This window comes from Colletotrichum aenigma (assembly GCF_013390185.1).
Source record: "Colletotrichum aenigma strain Cg56 chromosome Unknown KSG_Cg56_contig01, whole genome shotgun sequence".
Lineage (NCBI taxonomy): Eukaryota > Fungi > Ascomycota > Sordariomycetes > Glomerellales > Glomerellaceae > Colletotrichum > Colletotrichum aenigma.
Genome location: NW_023500907.1, coordinates 4,171,446 through 4,193,338, shown reverse-complemented (window position 1 = coordinate 4,193,338; position 21,893 = coordinate 4,171,446). Strand labels below are relative to the sequence as shown.

Below are 21,893 nucleotides of genomic sequence, written 5' to 3'. Positions count from 1 at the left end.
GATGGGATTTGATCACTTTTAGACACTCATTGACGCATATTTGACCTTGATCTTCTTCATTAAATGCCCCAGACGGCCTACGAGTCTACCAGCAACCCTCTCTGTCATACACACGACTACTACAAACCTGCGCGGTATCCTTTTCTCTATTATCGCAACCTCGGACAAACTCTTTGTAAACCACTGCATCACGCAAACGCATCCCAACCGTCACTGTCCTTTTATGTTTCGTAAAATACATGCAGACCCCGCGCATTACGTATGTGCTGAATGTGTACTTATATATGTGTGTGTAAATCAACATGTCAGAGATGGGTGGGTGTCTGACATTTTTGCTTGTCGTCGCTCAACGTAAATTTAATCAATGAAGATCGAGTGCATGTCGTTGGCCCCAGTGGAACCCGTTCAGGCCCAGACTCGGGTCGTGGAAACCGGAAATGTTGAGCTCGCCAGTGCTCGGGTCATGCGGGAACAGGTTGTTGATAATGTCCTGCACCATGAGTTAGCTTCGTGACACTGCAAAGACAGAAGAAAAAAAGACATACCCAGTCCACGCCTTCGAGCGAGTTCACCATGTTCATAGGAGCCTGCGTCGTCCTGTGTCCGGCAACGCTTGCGCCGTCGCAGCTGCTTTCCGGGCTGTCCGCAGTGACCGGCTGCACACTCCACAGCGCCTCGCCGTTGGAGACACCCGCAAAGACAATGTTGGGTGGAGGACCACCCATTTGGCCTCCGGGAGGGCCTCCTGGACCGCCCGGAGACCCCATCCCCGGAGATCCGACGCCGCTGACGGGAGTAGGCGGTTGCAAGCCGGCTGCCATGCCGGTTTCTGACTTGAGACCCATCGGCACATTCTGCTGGTACTGTTGAGGGGAGGGTTGCATCGTGGGGCTCTTGACGCCCACAGCATTCTTGTTCGGGGCGGCGCGTGATGTTCCTGTGGGCGCGCGCATCTTGCGCATGCCCTGGTAGATGGAGGTCTTGCTCATGATCTCGCCCAAGATTTGCAAACCCTTGATCTCGGGCGGCAGAGTACGGTCCGTCTGGAAAACGTAGTCCAGACAGTTCCAGATGCGGGGGGCTTCTCGACTTTGGGGCCTGTAGTATACTTCAGTGGCCAGGAGCAAAGCGATCTGGAACTGCTGGTAAGCACCCAGGTACCAGGCCCAATCCTGGTACGGGGGTGCAGTCTCGAGCTGTATGGATATTTCGATAATCATGATACCCGACATGATGAGGATGTTGTTGAGGCGATGCGGCATGGGACTGTTGGCGTTGGCGTGGTAAGGGTGCAGGACCATGGCGTAGAGACGGTACAGGAGCAGGTTCATCACGAGCTTTGCGTACCGTTGCACAGGCACGTCGCCGTCGAGGTATTTCTCGTACTTGTCCAGCATGCGCTTGCGAAAGTTCTCTATTTTTGTGAGAACGGCAGTCAGAGTCGTCCGCCGACTCTCGAGCCTGCGACGGTCCAGCCAGATGATGCGCATCATCTCGTTGCTCTCGAACCGGATGAGGGAGAACAGAGTGGAGGTCCACCGTTCTGCCGGCTCCGGAGGCGGGCCTGTGGCGTAGAGCTCGTCCTCCTCGCAGTTGAGCGGAAGCTTGGTGTCGTAGTCTTCTCGGCGGATGGCGGGCCGCGGGCCCTGTGCCTCACACGTGCGGATGTCTAGGAAGCACAGCTGGTGCCAGATGAGCCTTCTCACATGAGTGTCGAGGGGGTTCAACCCGTATGTTTCTCCGTCCCTGTGCAGACCCATACACTCTGCCATCCTCACCGCGGCGCCCACGAGCACGGAGTGAGCTCTGGACACCTCGGCTCTGCACAGCGGAAGCTGCATGCCAAGTCAGCAATTGCAAGCACAAAAGCAATTGGGATAGGACGCACCATGTACATGACGAAAGCCTGCATCGTCTCGACTCTCGTCGTCCTCAAGAAGTTGGCTTTTCCCAGCGCAGTCTCCGTCGCGGCCTTGAGCCTGTCGATCAAGGACGCCTTGGTAACCCCGAACAGGCGGTAGACCACCTGCTCGTCCATACTTACCGCGGCGCTGAACCACGCCGCGAACATGATGGCCTGCGTGGACGGCCGTGGCTCATAATTGCTGTAGATTTCCTCCCAGAAACTCTGGTAGTCGTTCTCAAACGTTGGGCGATGGACGCATCTCGCAACGGGATGGACGGCGTGGAAGTATTGTTGAAGAAGACGGTCCGCGGCTTCCCTAGTGGGCAATAAAGACTCCAAAGACTGCACCTCGGCCGACTGGCCAAAGAAGAAGCCGCTCGAGGGAGGAATGTAGGACTCACCCGGCCTCAAAAAGTCGGGGAGTGAGCCGTTGGAACCTCCGCTGACGGTGGACATGGCATCCATGCCCGGCGGTGGGCCGGGGAAACCGGGATACCCAGGGGGCGGTCCACCACGGGGCGGCCCGCCACGTCCGGCCCCGCCCATTCCTCCCATTCCTCCCATTGCGCCCATCATTCCTCCCATGCCTCCCATGCCTCCCATGCCTCCCATGCCTCCCATAGCCCCCATGGGAGGAGGGCCGGGAGGACCTCCTGAACCGGGAGGCCCGCCAGAAATCCCGGCAGAGATCTACGAATTGCGGTTAGAATGTTGCCCAGAACTCGGACGACTGTCCAAATACGCACCTCTTCTGCTATCCTAGGCCTGGAAAGGCCGCCAATTCGCTCCGTGATGCGCATGCGGCCAACTTGAACACCGAGATCGATGAGATCGTCTGTGCCGTCGGCATCTTCATCGTAGGTGACATCGAGCGCCGTCATGTCCGTGGGCTCGAGATCGCGCTCCTCGGCGAACTCATCTTCGACGTCGTCGGCCAGGATTGCTTGCTGCTGGGCAGCGCGGGAGGTCGTTTTTGCCACGTCGCGCTCCAACTGGCGCTCCAAGGAGCCGACCTTTTCCTTGATCTCTGTTAGACGAAGCTGGCTGGCCTCGTCGAGCTTGGGACTGAGGTAGACACAGTCGCGCGAGAACTTCATGCAGTTGACGCATGGTTGCGACTTGTTGCACTTGAGCTTGCGGCGGCGGCACTCGAGACAGGAAGTGATCATGCGCATGCGCCTGCGGATGGGCTTGGAGCTGATGGCGGAGCCAGCGACCGAGGCGCCGGGAGAGGTAGCACCGGCGGGCACACCCGTCTTACCGGGCACAGAAGATGTTGCTGATCCGGGCGACTGGGGAGGGCCGGGCATGAGATCTGAGTTGGGAAGTACGCGCGGGCTTGCCATGGAGGGGCCGGGCGCGGAGGGGCTCACAGGATTCATGGGGTAATACTGTGGCTGGCCATGGGGCGGCGAGTGAGGGTTGACGGGCGAGTGAGTGTGGTGCTGATGTGGGTGGGAATGCGGAAGCTGTTGATAGGCGTGAGGGTGACCCGGTGCCTGGGCCGAGTAGATGGAAGCACCGGGCGCATGACGTGCAGCGGAATAATGGCCTTGGTCCATTTGATGGTTGGTCGGCGGTCTTGTTCTGTCACTTGTCGTCTTTCTGTCAACGGCGGAGCGTGCGAGGGCGGGTGATATGAGTTCCTGTTAAGGTTCGACGACAGACAAACAGCGCGGTCATTCGTTGGGCGAGGTCGAGATGGCGATCGAAAGAGGGTAGAGACTGGGAACGGTTGAGGATCGGCTGGGTCGTCCGGGGGGAGTTACGGACGTAAAAAAGGACGTGGGCTGTTGTATTTGCAGGGCCACTTGGAGCAGGGTGGTCGCCGGAGATGTATGCGCGCGTGTGTGTGTGCGTGTGGGAGGAGCGGGCGGAATATGCAGGAGGTGATTTTTATTTAGACTGGGCCCCGGTCTGGCTGCTGCTTGATTGTGGTGGTGTCGAGCAGTCGAATCGTAGTGGTGGTGGTGGTGTTGTGTAAGAGTTCGGGTTGGCGTGGTGTTGGCAGGTGGTGGGATGTGTTGGCGGTCGAGAGAGAGGACTCAAGCAAGAGGACGTGGAAGGATTCGAGAGCGTTGGAGTGCGGGTGTACACAGGACTATGTATCCATGTAAGTGTACAGCAGAAGAGGAAGAAGAATAAGCAGCAGCTTCCGCCTTCCGGCACAAAAGGCAACCAAAAAAAAAAAAAAAAAAAAAGACGGGGTGTCGTGAATTTGCAACTGGATTTGGACTTGTGCGCCGCGCTACGCCGTGTCCAACAACGGACGAACAGAGAGAACGAGGAGCAGCAGCAGCAGCAGCAGCAACAACAACATGGGATGAAGGTAGGTAGACAGACAGGCACGGTGTGCAAGGGGTGTGCGTATGCGATACCTTCCTTACCTGGCGGCAGCGGGCGACGAGGGGTCCCTCGTGGGGTCTGGAGGCGCGACCCCGAGGTGAGCAACAAGTGACGGTGGAGGTGAGGTGAGCACGCACGCACGCACAGTGGGGAGGGCAGTGTACCTAGGTACCTAGGTAGCCAGTACTTCCGGATGCGGGGGTTCGGCCCCCCCTGGCGTCTTTCTCTCTGCCCAAGACACACCTCCACGAAGGGAATGGTTCATCGCAACATCACGCAACAGGCACACACCTCAGCGCCAGCGCCGGCTTCGCTAATCTGCTTCTCGCCTGGCCTCTATTCCTGTCCCTCCACGCTGCGCTCGAGGCGACGGAGCCTTACGTTAGGTCAACGGAGATAATCGTCTAGTTTCTGCGCCTTGGAGGGACCTTGGAGGAAACAGGTCAAGGACGTGATGCTGTGCCTGCGCGCTGTCGAAGCATCGATGCATCGGTCGAGAGCTTATCTGTCCCGGCCTCGACAGTGCCGCGCCCTATCCGTGAGGCAGTCCCCTAGCTGCCGAGCCCTGGCCTGGCGCCGGCGTTTGCCCCGTCCGTCTCGAGTCCCTGATCCTCCTCGCCAGTCGTGTCGTGCTCATCGTTGTCTTGTCTGGTCGTGACCGGCTCGTCTCGGTCTGCCTCTGTGTCTCTGGCACCGTCTCTGTTCCTTGTTCAGTTCTCTCTCCCTCTCTCTCTACCTCTTTCTCTTCCTCTCCGTCACTGTCTCCCTCCCCGTGTGTGTAGGTACAAGCTCTTGACACACAGACAGTGGGCAGGCAGACGGACACATGGACAGACAGATAGACAGATAGACAGCAAGACACAGGCATAAGCAGGGTTGATGGGTTGATCTGTCTCGTCCTGCGGCTGCTGCTGCTACTGCTGCTGCTGCCTGTCTCTGCGAAATCTGAATGGAACATTCCGCAGGGCACTTGTGGTGCATGCTGCATGGATGGGGAAATGCCCAATCCCATTGTCCACGGCGATATAGGCCCAACCTCCATCTAATAGGGCCATGTGAGCTAACGCCAGCTAGGGTTTTCTTTACAGCGATTGTCAGTCGAGTTCGATGTCATCCACCTCGCGAAGCAACCTCGACTGGCGCCAATCCCACTTGGTTTTTCTTTTTCTTTGCTCATCTTCCCCATCCTCGCTGCACGTAATAATTAGAAGCAAGAGGAGAATTACGCCTTTAGAGAGACCCTCCGCGGCCCAGCACCTCTTGGCCCATGGCCCTAGTGGGCAAGCGGGCAAGCAGGCTGTGTGCTATGTACTTGGACTCGCCGAATGCCTCGGCCGAATACGCCAATTGCTTGCTGCATCACCCACCACCACCCCTGGTTACCCCCCCACCCCGCGGACCTCGCACTCCTTCACTTCCAACAAATCTACGCCGGGCATAGGACACGGCACGTTCGTCTTTCTTGCACTCACTTGCTCTAGCCCTCAGATTTGGTTGCATAGGTCATATTTCTTACCAAGATGAAGGACCACCATCCCAGCAACCAACAGCTGCTCGGTACCAGAGGGGCTGGATAAACGGACCAGATCCCTCGATGCCGCTTCCATCTGCCTTCTAGCCATTCCAAACCCCCGTCTAGAAGCATCTCCTATCAAAACCCACAGACACCCTCCACGACGAACAGAGAGCCTCAAGAAGGAGAACGCTAAGCCTCGACGTCCCAATGCAGTAACAGCAGCACTTACCTCTTGGAGCCACACCCGAGTCTTCCGACTTGCCGTCTTCTTTCACGTCTGCTTGTTTCTGTTTCTGTGCCTGGGGCCTTGCCTTGCAACCTCGTCGTGAACCCCTGGTCGGCGCAGCTTCAAGCAAACACACAGTATACACACATGAGCTGCATTATCCGTATATTACATATCTAGGTTAGGTAGACATACAAGCAGATTGCACACCGTTCGCCCCCTTTCTGCTGCTTCACCGCCACCACCTACCCAACCACTGTCCACACCGTTTGGCCCTTGCCCTGGCCTTTTGGGCCGCAAATGACCGTGGTCAACCCTCCGGAGTCTGGCCGGCGTGGCAAACCCTTGATCTCGTCTCTTTTGTTGCTTGTCTCGTTTTGCCCTTTACCCGCCCGCCCGCGCAAACACGTGGGAGACGGATCGGCCTGCCGCAATTGTTCTTACCACACGCAGCACGCGCACCGCCCAAACAAGGTTTTCCTTGGTGATGAAAAAAGTTGGGCCTGTCTCATGAGGCCGGCCAGAGACATCAGAGTCAAGAGTACAACAGACAAAGGGTTTTGTGGGTTGCTATCCGGTGGATGGTTCCAATGGGGGTCACGACACTCTCGCCGTACGCATGCGGCAGAGACATCCAGCGCACTTTCTCCTCGGGCCCGGCCGATGGTGGTCTCCGCTTCAATGACTGAGTAGATTCCAATGCCGGAATCTTCGTTGCCATGTTTCGCATCATACACCATCCACCATCAACCGCTCTGCCGCTCCGGCCCATGATGCCTCGTGGCGAACGAATGTTCTCCCGACACGAAACATTGTTCATTGCAGAATTCCGTACATTGCGCTAGTATGCCTCTTCTTTGCAACTCTGCACTCTCTCGTGTCTCACCTTGGGAGGGCCTCCCTTCAGGCACCACTGCCGTGGACTCGCTGCGCTAGACTCGATGCCCCAGGCCCCATGTCTCAACGTCTCACATTCCCTTCACGGACGCCTGGTTGGGGGGGACACACATGACTTCACAGTGTGTTCCATCCTCCGACGAGACCCTGCTACCCTGATTTCGCTTCCTCCGCACGCTCGCCCGAGGCAACGTTGGCCTCCCTCCACCGTTGCAGTCTTCGAGCAACGAGCCGCCTCTCCTTCTCCCCTCCGTGCTCCTCGATAATGTCCAACACCCAGGATATCCGACGCGTCCTCCCAGGCTCGCACCTCTTGAGCTCCCGCAAGCCTACAGTCACCACCGCCAAGACCACCCTGTGCTCGAGCTCGACCTCATGTGCCCTGAGCCACGTAACGCACCGCCCCACGTTACGTAGTATGGTGCTGTCAGTGAGATGTTTTGCCTCTGAAAACCAGACTGCCATATTCTGAATCAGCTCGATCCTCGTCTTCTTCCATCGCTCTGCCTCTGCCAAACGCCGCTCGTACGGCAGCTGTCGTGCTACGCTCTTCCGTGTATCGACCCGGCGCCAGTCCTTCTTCCACCGAAAGTCGGCCACGGCCCCACTGCGTACCACTTTCCAGACGATGGCGGGGTTGATGGACTCATCCTTGATCATTCCCTCCACGTAGCGCGGCCAGGCTTTCCAATCCCATTGTTTGAGGATCTGCTTGTCCCTCTCGGACTGGGGCAACCACTGCCACCATTGCCGCTTTTTGCCATCCAGGCGATCCGCATGGTTCTCCAATATCGAAAGTGTGGTAAGAGCGAAACGGTGATCGCCGCCCGCCTTGGCCAGCAGCGAGAACGGAATGATGGGGATGCGTGTGTTGACTTGACAGTAAGCTCGCATGGAATCAAACAGTTCCTCTTGACGCCCGAAGCGACGCAAGAATTTCAGTAGGCTTAGCAGGATCCATACGGTCTTGGCGATGTAGTTGAAGGGGGTGTTGTAGCCGATTTTGACGACCAGCGCGGCCAGACTGAGGTCAGGACGGCCGGCGCAGTCGCGTGGCCATTCAGCAACCCCCTCTCCATGGCTTTGCAGATACCCACGGCTCGTCCATTGGTCAAACAGAAGCTCGCTGAGATGTCGGCCGGCGGGCCCAAGCAAACACTGGTCGAAGTAGGCCGATCTGACGCAAGCGTCTAGCAGGTAGTCCTGCCTTACCAGCGGCATGTGCGCCAAGATCTGCAACCAATATAATTGACGCGTCTGGTTCCGAGTCTTTCTCATACCTTCGTGAATGGCAGTTTCCAACTTGCCGAGTAGTGCGTTGTGGTCCTCGGGAGATAGCCTGCGGAGCGCGACGCCAATGTCCGCGGGCCGCGTGCGCCACTGTAGGCTGGTCGCGACTAGGCTTTGCACTGCCGCAACAACGCCCTCGTGGACATCATCGATGTAGGAGAGAGGAATCGCATCGAGTATGGTTTGAACCAGCGGTAGACTTGTGCGCCCCCCGAGCAGCTGAGATGCCTGTATTAGGACCATGTTCCAGAAAGTGTCTTTGAAATCCGCAGCGCTGAAACGACTGGACGATTTGATGCCGCTGACCACGGCCGAGAGGAATTCCCTAATGGCAGTGTCGACGACCTGCCGGTCGGCTTCTGCGTTGGCGAGGGACAATGGGAATGTCGAGACAGCCATCACCACCGCATCGAAGTCCAGTGCGCCCAACTTGATGTCCTGCTCAAGGTGCCGCGTGAAGCTCCAAAATGCCGGGTCCATCGCTTGCGGTGTAGAGGCAGCAACGGCCGATCGAGCCTGAGAGAGCCTTTCCATAAGGGGGTCGGCCGGTAGAGTTTCCCTCCCGTCGTCTTCTTGGGCTTTTTCTTCACCGGCAAGGGTCCTCATCATCTTCTGTATCACCGTCCACGGTGTGGTCGACGCTGCTGGTGCCGGCCGGTCTTTCTCGACGTGCAGATCGTTTCCCCCGCTCGACTGACGAAGAGTCGGCGGTTGCCACTTCCACTTGCTGAGGTCAACGGGGAGTTCCATGGCCCAGGGCGGCAGGGTTGACTGGTGATCGAGGTACATGGCCGTCATCTTCCGCTTCCCAAGCCGCTTCCTGCTCTCCAGCGGGCCGGGCGTGGAGCTCGAGTTCCGTCGCGCGAGGTGCGATACATGGCAGTATCGCTCAAAGGCGCTCGTGAGCAGCCCATCCGTGATCCATATCGCTTCTGTCGGTGCTCGAAGCTGCTGGACGGCTCGGGTGCAGCGCGCGGTCGGTCGGGAGGACATTGGGACGCTCGTTTCGCATCCGACTGTTCATTGATTGATGGACTATAATGCGCCTGTTCCATGCCTAGCGAGCAAGGTCAGCAGCGTCAATTCGGACGCGGGTTTGGCGGTCAATTGGGTCGCTTTGGCGCGTTTGAATCGCTGTATCGTGGGGGTTCGAATTGGCAGGGAGGTCAGCGAATTTGGAAGAGCTTGTATTCGCCGGCCCACTATTCGTTGCAGCCACGACCTCAGTGCGGTCGGGTGTGGCTAAGCCGCTCCGGCCGGCTACCTCGGCGACGCCCTGCGACTGGACAGGACAGGGGGGAAGCTTTGGCGGGGTTTTCAGCGGTCGCGGATTACGCGGGGCATCTTGCATCCAGAGAGGATCTACACCGGCACATCCAGACATCACAGACGCCGGCCGACCAGACAAGATGGAGTTGACATTTGAGCCATTGAAGAACGACCTGCTGCTGCGGGCAGCCCGCGGTAAGCACAAGCTTTCAATCGCTGCAATTGAGACGCAGACTAACATGACGATGCAGGCGAGACGGTCGAGCGCCCGCCATGCTGGATCATGCGGCAAGGTAAGGACCCCTCGGACCAGCACCGTAGACAACGAAGAAAAGACAGCAGCTCACTCCAGACAGCCGGACGTTATCTCCCCGAGTACCACGAGGCCAAGGGTAACCGCGACTTCTTCGCCTGCTGCCGCGATCCCGAGATTGCCAGCACATTGACCCTGCAGCCCATCGAGCGCTTCGCCGGTCTCCTCGACGCTGCCATCATCTTCAGCGATATCCTCGTCGTTCCCCAGGCCCTCGGCATGACCGTCGAGATGGTCGACAAGAAGGGACCGCACTTCCCCGACCCTCTGAAGAGCCCTACGGACGGCCAGTACGAGCAGGTCATGGCCAAGAACGTCGACGTCGCCGCCGAGCTCGACTACGTATACAAGGCCATCACCCTCACGCGGAAGAAGCTCGCCGGCCGCGTGCCCCTGATTGGCTTCTGCGGCGCCCCGTGGACGCTGTTCTGCTACATGGTCGAGGGTGGCGGCACCAAGCTTTTCATCCACAGCAAGACGTGGATCTACAGATACCCCGAGGAGTCCAAGAAACTGCTGCAGAAGATTGCCGAGGTCTGCGTTGAGTACCTCGCCCTGCAAGTCAAGGCCGGAGCACAGGTATGTCTTCTTTCCGCACTGCGACGTCTCCCTTGTGACTGACAGCTGTCCCAGAGCATCATGGTCTTTGACTCGTGGGCTGGCGAGCTCGGCCCGGCTGCCTTTGAGGAGTTCAGCAAGCCTTACCTCTCCTACATCTCCGCGAACCTCCCCAAGAAGCTGCAGGAGATGAACCTCGAGCGCGTGCCCATGACTGTCTTCCCCAAGGGCTGCTGGCATGCCCTCAACACGGTCTGCGACATCGGCTACGACGTCGTCGGTCTCGACTGGATGCAGAGCCCTGCCGACGCCGTCAAGATCCGTGGGGACAGACGCATCACATTCCAGGGCAACGCCGACCCCGGCGTCCTCTACGGCACCCACGAGAACATCACCAAGGCGGTCGAGGAAATGGTCAATGGCTTCTGGGGCCAGAAGAAGGGGTGGATCGCCAACCTCGGACACGGTGAGTCGATACACGCGGATTCGCATTGCGTATCAACGGAAGAACGGGCGTGGCTAATACTTGGCAGGCATCACTCCGGGTGTCAACCCCGAGGACCTCAGATTCTACTTGTCTGAGATCCACCGTCTGACGAAGAACTAAAAAGGTGTTAGGGTACGGAAGAACACATGAATCATTATTCGAGAGATGTCACGGGCGTATAAAAGGTGTTCGTCTGGAAGGGGCACATCTCTACTGGTCTTACTAGAGACGGCATAGGTATAAACCAAAAATCGCATCTCAATATCATTTGTTGCAAGCCAACAGCTGCCGGGCAATATGTGGACAGCATGTAATGCTTTTAAATGAGAGAAGTGATGACATGAATATTTTCCTTTTCCTTTCCGTCCCTTGTTTTCATCAAATAGCTGAATATGGTATCGTAAACTTTTTTTGTGTCGTTTCAACGTTTTTCGTTGCCCATTCCAAACGCCCCAGGGAGACCATCTTTGATGTCCTTTCCTGTTTCCAATCCCCAAACTCCGTCGCCAATGTGCATGACCCGACGTCCCCAGAAGGGGCGAATAAGTCGAATTGGTCATTATCATAATCGCTTGAAAAGCTGTGCATGGAAAAGAAATAGAGAAGAAAGCGCTTATGCCTTCTTGGTCAGGTTGTTGAGCCACTGCTTGCCCTTGGCGGCGAGGCCGTTGCCGTCCTCGGGGCTGCGGCGGCCGCCGGTGGGCGAAGGCGTCTTGCGCAGCGAAGACTCGTCGTCCTCGACGGCGGCCGTCGCCTCGGCCTTGGCCTTCTTCGCGGCGGCCTCCTCCTCGGAGCCGGTCTTGAAGACGTTGGCGGCGCCTCCACGGCCGTAGTGGGTTGCGCCGTTGCTCTCTCGGCGGGGGACGCTGTGAGGGGAGCATGTTAGTCACAAGGGTGCTTCTTGCGGGCAAAAGTGGCGGATGGGACTCACCCCTCGACGTCCTGGCGCAGACGGGTCTCGTAGGGGTCGGCGTTCTTGGCCATGTTGCCGGAGCCGCCGCGGCCGGTGGTGACGACGGAGGTCTTGAGGGTCGGGGTCTCGAGGTCCTTAGGGGTGACCTTGGGCGACTTGGTGCTGTCGGCCATGTTGCCGGCACCGCCGCGGCCGTGGGAGGCAAGCATGGTGAGGATGTGCGAGGAAATGTCTGGTTTTAGTGCTTGGTGTCTGTCGGGTCGCTTTTGCGAAGCGCGAGTCTTTTGCTTGGGGAGGTATGTATGAGTCGTCGATGAGCCGGGCGTGGGTCGGAGTAAGACCGGGGCGAGGGATGACGAGAACGCGAGGAGCGTTTCTCGGGACAGACGGCGATCGATGCGGTGTGGTTCAAGAGTTGATGGCAAGACGACAACGCAGAAACACTGGAACTCCTGGAATCAAATTCTGGTGACAGTGCAATACGGGTGTGTAGTGTGCCGGCGGCGACGACGGACGGGAGACAAAGGACTTAAATAGAAACGTGGAGGCACAGCAGCAGGCAGTTTTACTCGGTCTTTGTTTAAGCTTCGTTTGGTGGTGGTGGTGGTGGGAGGAGGACGGAGGCAAGGATGGCATTGGCATTGGCATTGGCATTGGCATCTCGGTCATGGCCGCAAGCAGATGTTGCGCGACCTTTCCCATGTACGGCGTAAGCACATCCTTGGCCTGCTCCTCCAGCCTGACGTAGGTTGCGCCAACAAGTGATCACAAGGTCGCTGAAATATTTTTTTCTTTCTCTCTTGGTTTTGGGGCCTTGGCTTAAGTGGCTTTCCCCACACCAGGGGCACGGTCTCGGTGATGTTTAGCCTGGACGTGGACAACATGTGGGCTCGTTTTTTTTTCTTTCCCCCCAATTTGTATTTTCTGCAGTGGGTAACTACAGAACACACGATGGCACATGGCCGTGAGAGAAAGAGGGGAAAGGATAGAGAGTCCGTTGCCGGGAGGTTTTGCAGCGGTTGAGAGGCCAGAGGCATCGGCCGCGTTGGCTGGCAGGGAGTGTGGACGTTTAAAGACACCGCGGGGGCCGGGGAGCCAGTCATTGACAAACCAAAACGTAATGAAAACAACGACATCCAGCCAAAAACACCACGCACCCTCTTCCCAGCCCGGCCCCAAGCACTCGCCCTGCCGAGGGGTCTTTGGGCCCCTGTCCCTCTACTCTGGACCCCAAAGCTGCGCCCTGTCTGGGATAGGCAAAGTCGCTGGTGGTGTCATTCAAGCTGCGCGTGTCACTTGATCGCAATCTGCGAATCGCCGGCTCTAGGCCATGGCAAACACGCGGGGTGGATGTGGACGTTTTCCAACGACGAACGTCTCTGTCTTTGTTCTCGGGCTCGCGAGGTTGACGATGAAACCAGATTGCAAGGCGGAGATGCAGAAAACGAGGCTGGCAAGGCCTTTCTGTGACTGGCCGAGCTGTGCATACTTCGAAAGGAACCAAGGCGTGCAAGCGGTTGAAAGTGCGACTCTGAGTGATATTGTTGCTGTTGCTGCACGTTGTGTCGGGTCTAGAACCAGCGGCAATTGGCGGCAGCAGCAGGGCTTCAGGTTACCCCAGGATGTTCTATTCGACGCAACAGAGCTGCGGCCTCGTCCGATGGTCTTGTGACCTGGTGTTGATGATTCCTCCCAGCCGGCTGTAACGTTCCCAGGCGGGAGGTCTGGAGTCTGTATGCGCACATTGATCGCAAAGCGACTACGTGCTTGGCATTGGCACGAGGGTGAAAAAACTTGCCCTTGGATCCACGCCGGTAGACTTGTGCTCCGTCTCCTTTGCCTCTGGCCACCGCGGCAGGTTTGTCTGCCGGCCCTCGGCGCTGCCCTAGAGCCGATGGACAGCAAACTCAATTCGAGTTCCCTGAGTAAAGAAAAACCAGAGGATGCCGTTTCATTTAACCGCGCAGTGACTCGTCTGGGTAGCAGTGACGTTTGCCTCGTTGCGCAATTGTCTTTGGGCTCTGCACTTGCTCCGCCAGGCTGAAACTGGTGCATGATTGTGACTGGTAAGAATGCACCCCGGATTTTCGTCCAAACATCGAAACCTTGCAGAATGCTCAAGCCAGTCACATCTCGGCCTTTTCACATCAGTCGGTCATCTCCCGTCCCGTGCCAACACAAGCCTCGCGCAGAGGGCCGCAGCTCTTTTCTTGACCTTTGCCCTCTTGCCCCTGCTTAGACCGATGCCCTCTGGTTCTTGAAAGTCCAATGAATGTCGCAGGAACCAGTGCCTCGGATGTCAACGAGTGTCGTCCTGGCATCCAGACAACCTTGAATGCAAGATTTGGCCCGGAAAGAGCAAAGTCTCCCTCGATGATTGGCCCATCTCGAATTGAGACCATCTGAAGAGCCGGCGGTGGTAATCCTGAAAATCTGGTTGGCCTGTCGCGGCGGAAAGAAAAAAGTTTACCATGCGCGCGGGCATTGCCGCTAGAGTCCTTTTTTTTGACAGCTCGGCAAACGGCGATCTGCATCTGCGAATAAACTCCGATGGCGAATTCCTGTGGATGACGCGCATTCAGCAGACCGTTCCTAGCCCCGAGGATATCCAAATGCTTGAGATGCGATGGCCCGGAGCCGAGGTGACGCCGATGACTGTTGGTCCCATTGTCATTTGAGCCGTCCAAGCCAATCTGGTCTTGAAGACTGGATACCGCTAAAGAGAGGTGGGCAGGGATGCTAGACGGGAGGATTAAGCTTTCTACACTGGAACAACTCAACGCCAGGGCATGTCTGTTCCATTAGGAACCTATCTGTAGTGCAATGATTACGACGTAGGGCCATTCCATCCCTTGAAACCCAAGGTTGTGACTGTGAGTATAGGCACTGGCTATGCATAGGGTTCTGTTCGGCTGAGCTGTTTGACGTCACGACTAGATCTTGACTTTGGATGCGACCATGCCGTTTCGATTGAATGGTTGCACGGCTCTGTTCCTGGACACCTCGGCGTTTCAGATGAGAGATCAGGCGTATAGACTCTGACAACTCCGGAGACTTTGAGCCTGGAGACACATTGAACGGCATTGTCTTGCCTCTTTATCCGAGATGAACCTCGCACTTCAGACGAACAGCCAGGCGAGCGCACATCATGGAGCGGGCCCACGCCCGTGCTAGCGCGGCAACCGGATCACCTCCGGGTGCCCTAGACCTTGTCTGCTGTTAGGACAAGGTCCCCTGATTATCCACCTCGCGTCTACGACGTGTGCCTGCATCGTCTACCGGCTTTGGCTCAGGTGCTGAGAAGCGGACTGAATGTGGCCAGGAGGTCGCGAGATCGTCGATAATAATCTCGGTGCCAGTCCATACGCACTCATTGCGTCGTTGGGTTCTTGATGTTCGTAAGAGAATTGCTGTCTGGTGTTCGGCCATGCGTTTATCTAGTACAAAGAAACCGGGTTGGTATGTGTTCCGGCCTTTCGGTGGCCACGACCACTCTTACGAACGGCGGATGCTTTGTAGCCGAGAGGCCGTAGCGTCCTGCCTTGCTGGCCGAGGTGAGATGGGTATTACAACGTCGCAACTCATGGCTGCAGTAGGTAGAAGATGTGAAGAAACGACGAGCGGCCAGGATGTATTATCACAAGGTCTTATGACCCCAGGGCCTCCTTTGAAAGACGTCAAACAGCCCCGATAGAGAAAGTTGCTCTGATAATCTCGAGGAGCGTGCTCACAATTATTTGTCAAAGGACAAAGGTGCCAGTTAGCTGTCAAGCTGGCTGCCGTGGCTGGAGGCAAGGCGGAAATCCGGCTTGGCCAACACAGCCAGAAACCGAGCCTGGCAGCCTGAGTGCTATTCCGAAGCTGCAGCGTAATATTTGACAGGGAACGGCAAAAGGCGCAACGCATCGGAAGGTCTTGCGCATAGACCACGGCTCCCACACCGCAATTCGGGCGGCTCGCTCCAGGGACATGGCTTGAGGACTCTGATAACAGGGGAAGATGAGCAGATGCCATGGCACCCGGTTGTTGCTCCTGGCCGGCGCGGAGCGAACAAAAGGACGTTGGACGGTTCAGCCAATGGAGAAGAGGCAGATGGCATACGATGGGTAACACAGCAGGCGGGGATACTGCAGGTGAATTTCCGGACGGGTGCGGATGGCTGGCGTACGAATGGAAGATGCGCTTTTGATTTGCACCAAAGTGCCCAGAAACGACCCAATGTGGAAGTTTGCTTTCACGGGCTAGCGAGAAGACGACCGTGGCCAAGCACGTTGGGCCAGGTAGGCGCTGTCAGTTGTCAAGGGTGAGATGTGGCACGGAGGAGCTACCAGTGGTCAACGGGCAGGCCTGGGTGGCGCGCCCCCCCTCCCCCCTTCTTCTGCGAGACAGGAGGAGGTGCGGCTGAAGCAATGCGCCGAGCAGGCGTCGGGGAGTCGGGTTGTGTCAATGGGCACCGAGGGAATGGTTTGGCATAAAGTAGGCCTGCTGCTAAGGTCGGGACCGATACATGGGCGCGGAAATGGTTCGTGGACCATTGTGTCGGGTTGGGGTGGCTGTTGGGCGGGATGACGAAGGAGGGGGGCCGCTCGACATGTCTGGTTTCGGCATGATTCGCCGACTCTCATTGCCCGGCCTCGTGCGTTCGTGTCATGGAAAGCAAAGCCGGCCAGAGACGAACGACACGAGACGGTTGACGGACGGGAGACATGTTTTCGAACGAGGTCGGATCCAAGACATTGTTGGCAGATGCGACGGGCGGGGTGCCAGACGGGACGGAAGTGTGTGGCATGTGTGTGGTAACACACGGGTCGACGGGTTTTCTGTGCGGGAGGACGTGAGGAGGAGGAGGACGGATGAGTTGAACTGCAGAGCAGGCGTCCTGCGTTCGAAAGGATACGTCTGCCATCCGAGACTGGCGATGTTCGGGCATCAAGCTGGTCGCCGATGGGTCAATCAGAACTGCAATCAGGTACGCATTAGTGAATCCCCGCCGCGAGGTGATGGATGATCTTGGGAAGGCAATAATGAAGTCCAAAGTACCTTACCTTAGGGTGTCTCTGAGCCGAGCTGGCTTTGGCGTACCTGATCCTTGTCGACTTTTTTGCCTGCCCCGTCGCTAGCTGCTGTTTCCGTACCGGCAATGCTGCAAAGTGCCAGCGGGGCCATGTACTCAGACACACAGCACTGGCTCGTCATGTCGAGAGGAGAGAACAATAGGAAAAACGAAGAACCCCGGGAGGAAGGGGCTGGCTCCGTCCGCATTGTCAGTGTCCGAGGTCCCCGTAGAATGAAGCAGGCGTCTTCGAACATGGCATCGTGTCTTTGCACTGCGTGTGGACGAGTTGACGAGGTGGCATGGCAAGGTGACTTTGTCCATGGGTACGTTACCCACCCGGAAGAAGGAGGCGAGAGGCGCGCTCGTCTACTCTATTCGTACAGTCTGCGGATGCTCGAGCCAGAGTCCAGCGGATGTTTAAAAAGCAAAGGATGGCGGGCCATGGGCCATCACCCGTTCCGCACTCTAGCACCGCGCATCGCGCATCGCTCGTATCCACCGCGACGGCAACCCTGGCACTCCATACTGCAGAGTACATTCAGGGAAAAAAAGCAAAGAGGAATGGAAAGAGCCGGCGCCAGTGAGAGCGAGACCCAATGCCCAGTGATCTGTATGTACGGACAGGCACAGGTAAACCCGGCGCTGGCGGTCGTGCCAATGGTGGTCGATACCAGTCGTACACCCAAAGTGGGCTGCCGCACAAACCGTCGGTATATCTGCATCAACGAGCGTTTGCCAAAAAAGAAGAATGGCGGCTTGTCTCATGTACGAGGGCGGAGGCAGGCGACGTCGACTCTTTTGCTCTGCCCAACCACGGAACTCGTGGGCATGATGTACAGCACGAGCACAGCACCACACGACAGACACATGACGGTCGCTCAACCAAGAGTCCCAAACCAAAGGCACCGACCCGACGACCTGCGGACTGTATTGTACTGGACTGTGCTGTGAATGTGACGACCGCGCAGAGGTACAGCATCAATCAGCTGGCAGCGATCCAATCCATGGATGGGGGCCCCTCCCTTGGTCTTGGAGCACCTGGGACCCTGCAAGCCCTGGTGCTGGTCTGCCGCCTGCCATCCCGCCCGCCCAACCGTGCAAGACAAACTCGACCTGTGTTCCCGCGTTGCCGCCACCAACCGAGCGTGCTGCGGTATTGCAAGGCGGCGCCGTGCCGTGTCGTGGTGTCGTGGTGTCGTGCCGTGCTAATGTCGGTGTCAGTGTCAGGAACGTCGGGTCTTTGCTTCCAGGTATTGCTGCACCTCTGCTTTCTGCTGTTCTTCTCTCGAGACTTGCTTGCGGGCTGGGCACCGAAGCAATCCAATGTACCTACAGTGAGTGTAGACTGTGAGGTGACAGAGAGCCAGTCAGTGTACCCGGCAGGTACCTCCCTTACACTGTTCCCACTTTAGGTACCTAAGGTGCAGACCCACCCCACGCCCGCCCACAACCAGGAAGATGCACACAGACCACCATTTGCACCCCTCCTCCGTCCAGAGTGCCCCCCTCTCTCTACCCCATTTCCCATCTCCAATTGCCCAGTGACTTGCGTCGGTAGCTGCTTAGTTTTGTCGAGCTCCCATGTTCGTACCCTTACGCATGTGCAACCTTGTTCGGCCTTCCTTGGGTTGCTGCCTTCCTTCCACTTTCCTGTGGTACCGAAGAAAGCGTCCTGCGGTACTGCACCTGCGGCCTCTATGCACCTGCACCTCCAAAGCTCGAGCACCTTGGGAACCTAAAACATCCTGTCCTTTATAACGAACCCGGCTGCCCTGACCCGTTTCCTTCCTCGACCACCATATTTTCTCGAGACACGGAACCACGCTTCTCTCGAGTCTGGCAGTCCATCCCCATAGGTACCGTGCAGTCCCCCTCTTGCTGCTGCACAATCTTCTTCTTCCCGAGCCCGCGTCCGTATCCCGCAATTATTCCGCGCTTTGCTGACCCGGCGTGTAACGTAGCCGTGGCCTGCGATAACTTTCTTCTGCCGCTCTCGCCCCCCCACCTCCGCTCCGCGACGAGAACCCACGATCGAGCTTCGCAAAGAACCGCCGAAACCATGAACTACGACCAGCAACATCCCACCTCTGGTGGCTACCACCATCAACAGCATATGCCCCCGAACCCCTATGCTCAACAACAGCTTCCGCCTCCTCACCAGCAACATCACCCACAGTACCCCCAGCAGCATCCGCATCATGCCCATCCCTCAAGTCAGATCCCACAGCTTCCTCCCATGTCTTTCCCGCCTCCTGCGCCAGTACCATCTAATATGCCTCCCAACGGTGTCCCTCCTCAACACCCTCCCGCCGTCTCTTCTGGCCCTGCCGCGTCGACTTCCGCGAGCCAGGGCCAGCCCCCTTCTTTCTCCAGGACAGACGACCTGGGCAGGCAATACGAGTTCGTCAAGCGTCCGAGCAAACCTCTCGAGATCATCAGCTTACAAAGTCCAGGCTTGTGGTTGTCCAGCAACCCCAGAGAGCGCGCATGTGCGGATTCGGCGACAAGGTAAGCAAGCCCCCCTGTTGAATACTTGCCATCGTCGACACTTGTGCTGATGCTTCGTCTCGACAGGACCGCCGCCCCATTACCCCTCCGCCGTGTATCAGAGTAAAGGTCTTCAACCCCGAAACCGGTCGCGAGTTCAGTGTAAAGTTAGTTGGCCCCGCGTCTTCCAAGTTGGACATTGCGCTGACAGCCTGATAGCGAGGTCGAGCATGGGCATTTCATCATCAATGTCGACCTGTGGGACGAGAAGGCACAGCACGAGGTGAACCTCGTCAGGCACTCGAGCACAACGGCCTCCATTTCTACCACAACCCCGACTCCCTTCCACACGCTGAGGCAAGACCCCCCGGGCATGCCTCCGTACGCAGACCTGATACCCGGTTACGCGGCCGGTCCTGCGTATGGCCAGCAGCAGCAGCCCCCGCCGATTCCAGGGTACCAAGGCTACCAGCGTAGGTCTCTCGCGGCCAGCTGCATCAGTTCACGTGCTGACACGGTAAACAGCTCCTCCGACTGCATACACATCTACCAACGCCTCGTTTGCGCCCCCCACTCAATATTTCCCGAACCATGCCGCCAGCACCGTACCATCGCAGGCTGACATGACGTACGGACACCGCCAGTCCATGTCGATGGCGACAAATCAGCCCCAGGGCATGTTCACCAGAAATCTTATCGGCAGCCTGGCGTCTAGCGCATTCCGCCTCAGCGACACGGAGGACAATGTCGGTATCTGGTTTGTCATGCAGGATCTGAGTGTCAGGACTGAGGGTCTTTTCCGGTAAGTACGCTCGCAGAAAGTCTCTTGCACTCCGCTAACCCGTCGAAGCTTGAGGTTCTCGTTTGTGAGTGTGGCGAAGCGCGCCGGACAGCCCTCCGCAGCTGGCTCTTTGGTCAACATGGGCAAGAGCAATGTCCTCGCCCAATGCTGGAGCGATGTCTTCCAGGTCTACTCTGCCAAGAAGTTCCCCGGAGTGTGCGAAAGCACCCCTCTGAGCAAGTGTTTTGCTCATCAAGGCATCAAGATTCCCATCAGGAAGGATGGTCCTTCGGACGGCAAGAAGAACAACGAAGAGGACGAGGAGTTTTAAAAGGGTATTCTCCGTCGCATCACCGAGGCCATCCTTCCGCGCGATGTGGGAGTCGTCCGCGCGATGAAGTAATGTTGCGTTGAATGGGCACGAAGCACAGCTCTAGTAACGAGGCACACCCGGGGAAAAAGAGGCTAGTAGTATGTGGGCATCTGCATAATCTAAAGTGCCTGAGTATTTTGATTAGCACTCTTCCCGTTGAGGAATCTAGTATAAAAATCCCTATTCATTTAGAGCGCTTTTGTTTTGAACCTCTGAGCCATTGCTGCTGCGTTGCGAGGTTCTCTTATTCAATGCCTTGACAACTAAATGAACCGGTATGCATGGCTGCGGCTTAATTTTACGCCTTCCTGTCACGCGGCTCTGTCTGCCGTAAGTTCTTAGTCTTACCTACAGCACTTCTTGCCCCGATCATTATGTGCTCTCGTTGACGACCTGGAGACAAGGCTTTGCTGCTTCCATTCCAGCTGACACACACTTCAGCTTCGGGCCAACGAAAGGGACAGGAAGAGTGACTTTTGCCTTCGGACCTGGGCCCGGAGTACCCCCCCTCCCCCTCACTCGGCCGGGAGAGCAATCCCCACTCCGGTGCATACACGACGACGGCGCGGGCGGCCAAGCAGCAGCAACCCTTCCCTTGCGAACAAGTAGCCCGAAAGTACTTCTGTGAAGGAAGGCTTCCCTTACCTTAGTTCCCGTTGGGCGTGTGGAGAATTTCAGCCCCCAAACGTGCCGAGGGGTCTAGGTAGGTAAGTGATCTCTGCCTGCGCCGCAACAGCTGTCACGCACTTTTCCCGAACGAGGAGTTGCGTCTGCTTCTTTTCGCGGCGCTGGAACCCCAAAGTTTGGTGATCCTTCTTCACCGCCCTTGCGCGCGCGCGTTCCAGAGCGCAGCGGTGAGGGAGACAAGATTAGAGACGAACCAGAGCCAGAGGGGGTTCCGTTGGGCCCTACCTTCAACGGGCGCCTTGCATGTGAATACGGACCCTGTAGCATCCGGAATTGCCGAGTGAACGGTGATGGACGCGCAAACGAATGGGATGGCTCGACGAGATATCTCTAGTTTCGGCGGTTGGTGTCCGGTCGCCAATCTCGGGTGGTTTGAGTGTGTTCCGCAGCTATGGCACCGGAGTCTACCCTCCTGCGCCCTCGTCCGCCCCGTCCCGGAACCGCAAGCATGGCGTTGGTAAAGCCATTGCCGCGCGGGAAGCCGCAGCGGTGCAGATTATCCCCGCCGGATGGATCATGGGATGCTGTCGTTGGCGAGGCTGAGTAGCATCATCCCGAAATAACCGGAAGCATTCAAAAACACGCGAGAGACGGCAAGGTCTAACTAATTCCGACACATCCATTGGATATTGAAAAACTACAAAAATGATGCCTGCAGTCCCTACTGCATGGCTTCAACGCCGACACGCCCAACCCGGGCTCAACCAGCAACGCTCAACGCTCCCAAAGTTTTCATTGCTGATCCTTTCTTCTTCGTGAGAAGCCGCCAGTGACGTACATCAGCTGAC

At 57.4% G+C, this 21,893-nt stretch overlaps 5 protein-coding genes across 5 annotated transcripts; 2 read left to right on the top strand and 3 right to left on the bottom strand.

The window, feature by feature from the left end:
* Positions 1–361: 361 nt before the first annotated feature.
* bik5-2 (Bikaverin cluster transcription factor bik5) lies at positions 362–3,288 on the bottom strand (the record flags this gene model as incomplete). Its single annotated transcript, XM_037316355.1, has 4 exons — positions 362–490; positions 546–1,835; positions 1,889–2,596; positions 2,653–3,288. 4 exons carry the CDS (start codon positions 3,286–3,288, stop codon positions 362–364), a joined length of 2,763 nt encoding a protein of 920 aa, XP_037184717.1.
* A 3,753-nt stretch (positions 3,289–7,041) lies between these two features.
* CGCA056_v001093 (uncharacterized protein) lies at positions 7,042–9,174 on the bottom strand (the record flags this gene model as incomplete). The annotated part of the gene is made up of 1 exon (XM_037316354.1): positions 7,042–9,174. One exon carries the CDS (start codon positions 9,172–9,174, stop codon positions 7,042–7,044), a length of 2,133 nt encoding a protein of 710 aa, XP_037184996.1.
* A 416-nt stretch (positions 9,175–9,590) lies between these two features.
* Positions 9,591–10,928, top strand: HEM12 (Uroporphyrinogen decarboxylase; the record flags this gene model as incomplete). The annotated part of the gene is made up of 5 exons (XM_037316353.1): positions 9,591–9,645; positions 9,702–9,743; positions 9,807–10,342; positions 10,397–10,787; positions 10,855–10,928. 5 exons carry the CDS (start codon positions 9,591–9,593, stop codon positions 10,926–10,928), a joined length of 1,098 nt encoding a protein of 365 aa, XP_037184997.1.
* Positions 10,929–11,421: 493 nt separating this feature from the next.
* On the bottom strand, positions 11,422–11,930 carry CGCA056_v001091 (uncharacterized protein; the record flags this gene model as incomplete). Its single annotated transcript, XM_037316352.1, has 2 exons — positions 11,422–11,674; positions 11,740–11,930. The coding sequence occupies 2 exons, from the start codon at positions 11,928–11,930 to the stop codon at positions 11,422–11,424; spliced, it is 444 nt and encodes a 147-aa protein (XP_037184998.1).
* A 6,906-nt stretch (positions 11,931–18,836) lies between these two features.
* VELB (Velvet complex subunit B) lies at positions 18,837–20,376 on the top strand (the record flags this gene model as incomplete). The annotated part of the gene is made up of 6 exons (XM_037316351.1): positions 18,837–19,177; positions 19,231–19,285; positions 19,352–19,431; positions 19,484–19,737; positions 19,790–20,066; positions 20,115–20,376. The coding sequence occupies 6 exons, from the start codon at positions 18,837–18,839 to the stop codon at positions 20,374–20,376; spliced, it is 1,269 nt and encodes a 422-aa protein (XP_037184731.1).
* Between the last annotated feature and the right edge of the window lie 1,517 nt (positions 20,377–21,893).